This window comes from Seriola dumerili, unplaced genomic scaffold, assembly GCF_002260705.1.
Source record: "Seriola dumerili isolate Sdu_G_001 unplaced genomic scaffold, Sdu_1.0 BDQW01000068.1, whole genome shotgun sequence".
NCBI classification, from domain to species: domain Eukaryota; kingdom Metazoa; phylum Chordata; class Actinopteri; order Carangiformes; family Carangidae; genus Seriola; species Seriola dumerili.
Genome location: NW_019174323.1, coordinates 8,143,431 through 8,153,782, shown reverse-complemented (window position 1 = coordinate 8,153,782; position 10,352 = coordinate 8,143,431). Strand labels below are relative to the sequence as shown.

Below are 10,352 nucleotides of genomic sequence, written 5' to 3'. Positions count from 1 at the left end.
TATCAACATAAAACGCTAGATGGCAGCAGTTTACTTGTATTCGAGACGTGCATTGCAGGGCAATAATCTGTTGGTGTTGTAGTTAAATCTGTTTACCCTAAAAGCTGATTGTCAGTGAAGGCATCCTCAGTAACCTCAGTAGTGTACACACACACACACACACACACACACACACACATATATATATATATGTATATATATATATATATATATATGATTATATAGTAATTAGTTGTAGCAGCAGACCCATAACAATCACAAAAGACTGAACTGCATTATTTTTTTCCAAGAAATAACGAAACAACCACAAAGACAAGTAGGGAATAAAATAGTTTTAAGGTAATTATTTTACACAAGTTGAGTGATTTCTTAAAACAAAATAACTCGTTCAAAAAAATAGGCCTAAATCATATTATACAATAACATAGGGCTATATACCATTTTCACTTTTACCTCCTTATAACACTTAGTTTTCGTTGATAATAGGTTACAGCAGGCTACAGTGGTTCAACATGTGAAGAAAAGGTAAGCAGAAAGATGCAAGCTCATGTTGGACCTCCTCCCGTTCGCTGTGACGCAATCCAGAGTCCTGGCCGGAGCGCTGCTCCAAGCTCCAAACTGGCATTCAGGCTTTGGCGCTTAATGCTTCCACTGCGCCCTCACTCAGAGACTGCTGTCCCATTACTGGGGTCCTCTAGGGCTCCCCGGGTTAGAACACAAGGATCACACCCATCCAGCCGTAGCAAGGGGGGATGACTGAGAGAAGTTGGGTAGTAATCCAGAAAATCCGGCGCAGTCCTCCAACAACAATATGATGTCTGCTATAGAGACTGGTGCCCCCGTGTACCAACCTGCGCAGCTGCTCAACTGGGTCTATATGTCTTTGCAAGACACCCAGAGCAGCGCTTTTGATGCGTTCAAAGCCGAGTCGGACACTTCTCTTCAGGACATGAACAACTCCAAGCGCAGCGCAGCTGATCTGAGCTCCAACTATCTCAACAACTTCTTCCATCTGAGGAGTGAGGTAGAATTCATGTGATGTTACGCTGTCCTATAGTAAAGACTAATGCTTTGCATGGAAGTTTACAACATTCATGTTATGTTGAAACTTACACTGATTTCTTTTTTCTTTTTCTTTTTTTTTTGCTGCATATCAAATAATCTCTCTCCTTGGGTGTCCATGAATATCATACCCACATATTTCACTCCAGGTTATTTTTGTAGCACATACAGTAAACCTCACCTGCATGCCTTCATTGGGTTGCACTGTGGTGAGTGGGTAGATTATGAATATGTGTTTTGTACCCTGGTATACTGCCTGAGTGTGTTCAGACTGTTCTGGTGTCAGTCTGCAGCTGGTGGAGGAATGGCAGGTTGAGAAAGACCTCTCACAAGGTTTTAAAAATGTGAGGGTTCACCCTGGCTGGCCTCTGCGTGGTAGGAGATATATGTAGCCGTCACGTAGTGGGGCTTGGTGTTGCTTAATTTAATACTGACCTGTTCAAGAAAAGTAGGACAATGGAAACAGAGCATTAAAAAGTGTGTTTTTGTTTACACATTGGCACCAAAAGTCACCAGCTTACGCCGTTTCACTTTGAAAATGAAACAGTTCAAATTATATACTGTAACACATGCCACAGATTTGCAGCAGTTTGATGTCTCATTCAGAGTATTAACCACTGCAATGTACAAGTGCATCTGATCACAATTCAGTCACTGTGATGCCCCCAGAGTAAACAGCCAGTGTCTGCAGGCTGTTCTTCATGTTTGCCCTGCGGTGCCATAGCACCCATCTCCTCCAGAGACACAATGATGCTGATTGTGTTGTGCCAATAGGACCAGTTGGGAGAATGCATGACAAAGGCATTTTGTTCTGATGAGGAAATGGACACTATTGGTGCACAGAGTAAATGCAGTAAAGGCAGCACATCTGCAGAAATGAAATAATGTCGGCTACTGTCAGAGAGAGAAACAAGGGTGATGGACTGACCTGCCGGCTGAAATGCTCTTTCATCCTGGAGTCACAACAATGTTCTTCTGTGTCTTTGTGAAATGAAAGATACTTTTGTGTAGAGTCAAAGATAATGCCAATTAATCAATAAATATATCAACAGAAAATATATCAACAACAATTCTGATCATCTTTGACGTCATTTGTCAAAGAAAAACATCATGTTTGCTACTTCCATGTGAGAATATGCTGCTTTTTCTTTGCTTCATATCATTGTTAAATGAATTATCTATGGGTTTTAGACTGCTCGTTGAACAAAACAACCTATTTGTTGACATCTCTTTGGTCTTTGGGTGATCATGACAATTGTGAGACTTTAGTGCATTAAGGTATCTACTGAATATTTAGACCTTTACATCCACACAGTTCCATTGCCACTGATTTATCATCTTGGTTTTTCTCTGACAGGCCTTGAACAACAACTTCTACAAGAGCTCCTCACCCTATGGATCCCTCAACAATATCGTGGATGGCCTGAGCTCTCTGGCGGACCATTTCTCAGACCTCTCCCTGTCCCCCGAGACACGCAAACCCAGCAAAAGACCGCCGCCCAACTACCTGTGCCACCTTTGCTTCAACAAAGGACACTACATCAAAGACTGCCCTCAGGTGAGCCAGTCAGGGATGCTGTACCTCAGTCAGGTGCAGATCCACAAAGGCAGCTGAAACAGCTGTGCAGTGTGTGGGCCATTTGAGCTGCCAATCTAATTCATCAGCATGTTTTGAAGAACATATGAAGTGCTGTCTGAAAAAGAGGAATTCATAAAGTGAATATAGTGTCATATTTGATCTGATTTGAGCTGAAACTTGGATCAAATCCACATGCTTCATTACAGTTGTAGGCATAAATTCACCACTTTTTAATTCAATGGTACTAAAACTATAAATTCCAAGACAGAATATTATGTTTGTATTCTCTTCTCAGCGTGAAATAGATTCCTCAGCACATATTTGAGTTAGATGTACCACTGCAGGTTGGTAATGAGCAGCAGATGCCAGATTGGATCTCGGAGCTGGCCTTAATGAAAGATGATAGGTTTCTCTGTGGAACTAGGCACAACCTCTACTCAAAACATGAGAGAAATATTACCACTGCTTTATGTGCAGCTGCAGTTCTCCATTGATCATGTTCAGAGGGAAATGCCTGACATTTGTTAGGTGTAATGGAAATAATCAAATAACTAATGGACAGGGAGTGTCCAAAAAAGCAAAAAGTCAAAATTCAAATAGGTGTTAAACATTTACTGGTCAATTATATAAAGAAGCCTATTAAGTGTAATTACTTCATTTTGTCACTCAAACACAGGACTGAGTGATCACTCTCTCTCTTTAACTCTTTTCTACAAGTACCAATTTTTGTCAATTTGTGCCAGAGGTCTTTATGAACATGTCAAAAAAGCCAATTTGTGCAGTTTTTAAGAGTGTTAAACATGGGGCTACTTTTCTACAAGATTATTTAATTTCTTGGTATGTGTTGACTTTCTGCTGTATGAGCTAAAAGCCATAGTTTTGGGAGATACACTTATTTGTTTTCATACTGAAAGTTAGATCAGAATATTAATACTACTTCCTGTAGGTTACGGTAAGCACGTAGCTGGAACCAGCAGCCAGTTATCTTAAGTTAGCATAAAGACTGGAAACAGGGTGCACAACTTCCTGTAAAACATTTAATTATTGATTTAACACAACATGTTAATAGGGGAGCCTTTTAGAAGAGCTGGTTGGGAATTTTGTTACCTCTGGATAGAGCCAGGCTACCTGTTTAAGCCTGTTTTCAGCCATTATGCTAAGCTAAGATAGCCGTCTGCTGGCTTTAGCTAGCCTACATATTTACTGTACAGAGTGGTATCAATTTTCTCATCAAACTCACAGCAAGAAAGCAAATAACCATTTCTTCTCTGGAAGCTCATCACCTCCACCACTGCCAACACAGAGGAGATTGCTGCAGCTCGGCAGTGAACAAAAATAGTGGAGCAATGTGAGGAATGCAGAGAAAATCATTTGCAGTGAGCTTATAGCTCTTAACTTTTTCACATCTGTGTGCACCTGGCAATCACTGCAAGAAGCGGGTGGGACTGTCAGTTCATCAGCCTCAGAAATGTAGCCCCCGATCTGAACAGAGAAGCTTTCAACCACTAAATGTACAACACATTGACAGTTATTCCTTTAGGTTGAGCCGCTTAGCCAGGAGGGAAACATGCTTGAAACCCCAGTTTTTGCACAGCATGTTTCTTTCAAATGAAGAATGGAGAGGCATAAATCACAGCAAAGCAAAATGACTTGTTTTAAAGCTGTTTTATGGACTTTATATAAATCATCTTATTAGCAGCAGTGACTCTCTTTGGACCATTTTTAGCATTCTTCCATAGCTGATCAGTTTGTTGTGGAGAGGCTGTATGGACAGGAATCAAAGAATGTCACGGCTCAGTAAGATAAGAGAAGAAGAAGCACACAGGAAGTGGGTGCGTGGGGGCCTTTAACAGCCCCTTTCTGGGTGGAAGGGGGCCCATGTGAACTCTAAAAGTCTGCTTCTTTGATAAAGAAACTTGTGGCACCTTGGTGGAAACCCTAGGTGATGAAAAACAATGAAAAGGGAAAAGTGCCAGTCCATGAATTTGGTTTGCAGTCCTGCTTATAGGTATAAGATACACTATCCATGCTGTGCTCAGCATGTCACTGGTAAACATCCTGTTGACAGCATAGCGGAGAGTTGGGTTACTTGCTCCACCAGGAGGTTAAGACGTCAAAGGATTACTCCGAGATATTTACGATTCTTCTTCGCAGCCACGCCCCTGAAAATGTTAAGAAATCTGGAAACCATTTCTTCTGCCCGGCTCTCTGCTGCTCTCGCTCTGCCTTAAAAAAGATGATGTCAGATTTTATCATGTGTTGCTAATATTTCAGACCCAAAGCAATGATTGCGGAGCTGTCGTCATGACAAAAGGCCTCTTCAGTTGAAGCCGAGCTGAATGTTCTTCTGAAGCTGCAGCTAATGAACAAACTGCTTTTTGTTCTTGTTGGCTGGAATCTGAGGCATTTTTAGCTCTAGACAACCGAAATACACGCTTTTGGTACTTTTGATGTGTTACTGTGTGTTGGGTTGCAGTAAAATTACTATATTTCTAACATGCTTTTATATTAGCGTGTTAAGCTTGAAATACTCCATCCAAAAAAATTTCATTGCTAAATAATATGCTAGTTGAACACCTTTCATCCCTCAAACTCAGGATCACAACGTTGTAATGACCCCTTGCCAATTAAGAAGCTGAACCCAGTTACTGTAAAGAGAATACACAAGTGACAGTGTGCTGACAGTAAATGGGTGTATGGTGGGAAGGGCCTGGGCTAAATAAGGAGAGCATTGTTTCTCCTGAGGGGCTGTGGAACCAGAGGTCAGGAAGTCAGGCTGTATTGTTCGCTCAGCTCTGCTTGGTTGCAGTCAACTGCGTCTCTCTCTGTCCGTCTGCCTGCATGTGTGAAGAAGCGGCTTTCGGACATTCATTTAAAGGGCCAGTGAGCAGTTGCCCAGAGATGTCTGTGGAAACAGTGGGTAGCACAGGAAATTAGTGTATGTCTTTACAGTTACAGTTTAATCATGTTTGAATGGAGGGAAAAAGTCTGCTTTGATGATTACTCTGGACAGTGGAACTTTTGATGGTTGAAACGCTTTCAGGGGAATTTCTTTATTTAGTCTTTGAAGCCTGAAACATGGATATTTTTAGATTTGTGTTCCTTAAGTTCTTACAAGCATTTCATCCCATGATTCACTGTCCTTAACTGTTAATTAGTGAGTAGGAGCAGTGCTGGTAGGCAGATTTTGTTAGGTTGGGCCAGAGCCAGGCTATCTTTTTCCACCTGTTTTCAGTACTTGTGCTAAGCTAACTAGCTGCTGGCAGTAGCTTCATATTTACCTTACATGAACATGATATCAATCTTCTCGTCTTAATCTTGGCAAGAAAGTGATTCAAGCAGATGCATACAATAAAATAAGATTCAGTTTAAATCGCAATCTAACACAAAAATATGTCTTTCACATCCAGAACAAATGAAATTCTTGTAGTTTTTGCAGCTCTTTAAACAACAACTTTATGTCTTCAGGTCAAACTATTCTTTTAAGACAAAGTGAGTAGCCTTGATCAGCAGTAGGGGATCCTGCTGAATGTATCAACATGAAGAAAAAAGCATTACTGAGCAACTGACTGAATGAATAGCATGCAACAAAAATACTATGGAGGAACTTTTTCTTTGTCATATCACAGGTGATCAGTTTTGGCTGAGCACAAACCAATTGCTAATACAATGCCAGTATTTGCCTGATATACCAGATGAGAAAACAGTGAAATTCTATTTTTCGATCAATGCCACAAAATTCTGTTCATTAAAGATTATGTTTGATCAACGTTTTGATGTTTGATCTCATAGTTTAGAAGGCGTTTTGGGTTGATATCCCAGCTCAAGTAGCGATAATGTTATCAGTGTTGTTTTAGGACTAGACATTGTACTTCTGTCCAGGTGGGGCGATACAGTTCACAGCCGAACGTGTAACTGGTGAATCTCAAGCAACACTGTCTGATTTCTGTTGCTTTGGTCCTTTTGTTTTCACCGCTGATAAATGTCTTATCTGTCCTCAGTTTGCTGTCTTGTTGCTTTTGGCCGCATCATATGCCAGGGAGGATGAGCAAGATAGAGGAAACCCTGGAATGTGGGGTAGATAGACTCCCTCTGATGAGAGCAGTGGCTGTCATCTGCTCAGAGTTAATGAACATATAAGAAAAGAATGCTGTAGAGTTCAGTGTTTGTGCTGTGGCATGTTTTCAAGAGAAAATTTGATCATAGATGACAGTTTTTCCGGTTTGAAGGACATGTGAGGGAGGGAGGAAGGAAAGGGAAGCAAGCTATAGAACTGTTTCCCTTTCTCTGGCTTTAAATATATTTGTATGTATCTGGGTCCCTACAAAATAATGTCCTTCCTTTAGGTTCATTATTGACCTTGGAAACTGCAAAATGCAGTTGACAAAACAATCATATCTCAAATGTCATTTACTATCTGTTGTGGAGCTTTCTATCATACTACCTGATCATCAGCAGATTGAGTTTTCTCAGTTGTTATGGATCTGTAGATGTTGAATGTTTTTCTGAGCACTTACTGTATCTATGTTTTGTGTTTACAGTAAATAATTTTTGTCATTCCGTAATGCAGTTATTGTTCATTTTACTCTTGAATTAACCTACTATAGTACTATTTATCTGGGATTTTAACAATACCAAATTATGGGATTTGGGGGCGCTATACCAAAATTTGGGATTATAAGGAGTACGCTACTATTTTGAGGGAATTACACCAGATTTTAGGATTTACGGGTCGGACAACAAATTGTTCTGCTTTTGTTTGCCAAAGCAAATTTGGGTTTTTTGGGATAAAATATAATTATAATATGGTGGGGTCACAAGGTGTGTGATTAATGGCACCAAATGTATTTACATTCTTATTGGATTCCTTTTCACACTTATTGCTAGCAAATAGTCATTACAGGTTAGGGGTAGGGATAAGGTTAAGCTCAGGTTTAGGTGGTTAAGGGGAAACACACATTGATGAGGAAACTTCACTTCTCCCTGAATCTTCTCGTGAGCCTTGGAACCGATTGCTCCCAATCACCTGACTGCCACACTCACCTGATCATCTGTTCCTCATTCCCCTAGTCACCACCACAGTACTTGTACCAGTCATTTCCACCTGCTTCCTGCCATATTGTCTACGTTGTTTAGGTCTCAAGCTTGTAACGATCATGCCATCCTGCCGGTAACCTCGTTTTTGTTCTTGTTTCCTCTTCGAGTCGCCTGTACCTGCGTTTTGCTTTTTGACCTTTCTTTTTGACCATCTTGACTTTGATGCCTGGTCTATTGCAAGCTTTACCACTTTCACTTTTCATTTAAAGTCACTTAACTGCACCTGCCTGCCTGAACGTCTGCATTTGGGTCCTCTATTCTGCACTCTGTGACTTGAAGGGACATGAAGGGTGTAAAGGTAGATGGCACATTCATTAATAGCTGCTGTTTATTGCTGTTATGGCTGCTGTAAACCAACGAGAGACATGTTTGACTGCCTCTGCAAAATGTGACTGCAGGTTCTTGTGTTTTCCTCGTTTAGACTTTGACAGCAGTGAGAGATATAAAGCATATGATTAAATTATTCCGACAGTGCAAAACTGAGTATAACTGCACCAATTACTGGACATGACAATAAGATTAAACTCACTGTTGGCTTGTTAGGGACCTCCTGGGAATCTGAGAATCACTTTGACAGAATGACCCACCATGCCAAAGTTTACTCCCCTCGCAGGAGTCAGAAGATTTGTTCGCTCTCTTGAATCTCGCTCAGCTGTGTTTTGAAATAAAGTTGGGAATATTTTTCTGTTGCATCCCTTGTTTGTCTGCCAGCCCGCCTGCCCCCGTCATTCACTCATTGTGAAACATAAAGCCAGTTTACAGCTGTATATGTCATCAACTTGACCACAGCCAGGACTGGAAGTCAGTCAGTGTATTGGTAGATAATACTCCTCTCAAAAGCAGCAATGTGTGTGAAATAGATGCCGAGAAACATAATGTCTGTGAATTTGTATGAGGGTATAACTCTGCTTGTTTAAGGGTTCTGGAAACCTCTGAAGAACAGGCTTGATGGAAGACTGAAAATGTGGAGAGGCATGTAGTAAAATAGAAAACAATCCTCCGCTCTTTGGCTTCCAATTGTTTGCATCTAATCACATTTATCTTAGAAGGAGGGAAAGTTAATCCATTCAGTATTTCAGATGTGCCAGATTTGCAGAAAGGCTGTGTGGAAGGATTACTGCTTCATGCTGTTAAAGGAATCATTTGATATCTGGATGTTTCTATAAGTGGAGCATTCGGCCCTGATAAATTCTGGAAAAGAGGAAGCACCATTGTGTGTAAAAACAGGACATAAGTTTGCTTCCATTGGCCAGGGAGCGTCTCATATCTTGTTTCCTTGAATCATAGCTATAGTAGAGAAGCTTCATGTGCAATGAACATTTACATTTAAGGAGTCAGCACCTATGATACAGGGAGTGCAGCTGTGAAAGAATATAATGGCATGTCGGTATACTTATAGTCAAAAAGTCAAATATTTAAAGAGAGAAATGGTTTATATGTATTAGCACCAGGGTATCGGTGAAAGAGAATGACATGTATTACATGAGATGGATTTTGGATTTTCTGAATGATTTCAATTACACTAAAACTGTTATATTACCTAAATATGTTCAGCTATACCTGCTCTTTGCTTCATTACAGATGTGAACAGACATATAATCAGAGATATTATCTAAATTTACTCAGGTATTCGGATTAATTTTCTAAGGTCCATCATCAGTAACAGTAAGATTTGTCACACTGTGGCAGAGGCAGCCGTCTGAGTCTCTTAACTTTAAAAGTAGCCGCATGTCGTCTGCGTACACTTATATCAGCAGATTTTGAATAATATTTGGACGTAGGACAACAGCTATTATTTTCCAGGGTGACATCTTCACAGAGCTTGCTCCAAAACCCGAAGATATTCATTTTACAATGATACAAACCAGACAACTGCAGTAAACCCTCACATTTGAGAAGCTGGAAGCAGCAAATGTTTGGCAGTTTTGCATGATAAATGACTTAAGCAGATAATTGACTACTGTCGCCAGTTAAACTAATCATTTCACCTCTCTTTGGATGCAGTAATAATTGTTTTCCATGCATAAATCTAGCTATTTCAATACTCTTTTTTAAAGGACAATGGAGAGTCATTGGTTTGTTGTTTTAAACCCTGCTGGCGGTAACTGATTTCACAAGATAATGAAAAGTATCTCTTAAGTTGACGCAGGCGTCTTTAAAACATAGGAGACCAATAGCTGTGGATTTGAGTCCAGGCATTAACGTGTTGTTTTGCTTTGGTAACAGCCGGGCTTCTCCCCGGTGCTGTGGGGGTCTGATACAAATTAAACCCAGCGAGGGAGAGAGAGAGCGCGCGGCGGGTTTGTTAGTGTGGAGTAATTGACCACATGGTATCCAATAGGCTTGGTGTTGCTGTGTTCTCCAGGATGAATGTCTCATGGGGGTATGGAAGTGGGGGAGAGAGTGAATGAAGGAGAGAGAACGGAGAAGGGGGGTAGGGGGTGCGGTGTGTGGGGGTGGATGGAGGAGGAGGAGGAGGTAGAGAAGGACACAAAGTAATGATCAGAGACTTGAAGTAGAGTAACAGAGAGGTCTGTACAAGAGCAGTGTCCGGTGAAGAAAAGGTCCAGCTTATTGCCAGTCTTGTGAGTGGGGAGGGAGACAGAGACACATC

At 40.9% G+C, this 10,352-nt stretch overlaps 1 protein-coding gene across 1 annotated transcript in view; it reads left to right on the top strand.

Annotated features, from left to right (window-relative positions):
- Positions 1-605: 605 nt before the first annotated feature.
- LOC111219759 (zinc finger CCHC domain-containing protein 24-like) overlaps positions 606-10,352 on the top strand; it is a 14,656-nt gene continuing 4,909 nt past the window's right edge. Inside the window, exons 1-2 of the mRNA XM_022742525.1 lie at positions 606-1,024; positions 2,420-2,620. Of these exons, the coding sequence (XP_022598246.1) occupies positions 812-1,024; positions 2,420-2,620 (414 nt within the window). The 5' untranslated portion in view covers positions 606-811. The remainder of the gene's footprint in view (positions 1,025-2,419; positions 2,621-10,352) is intronic.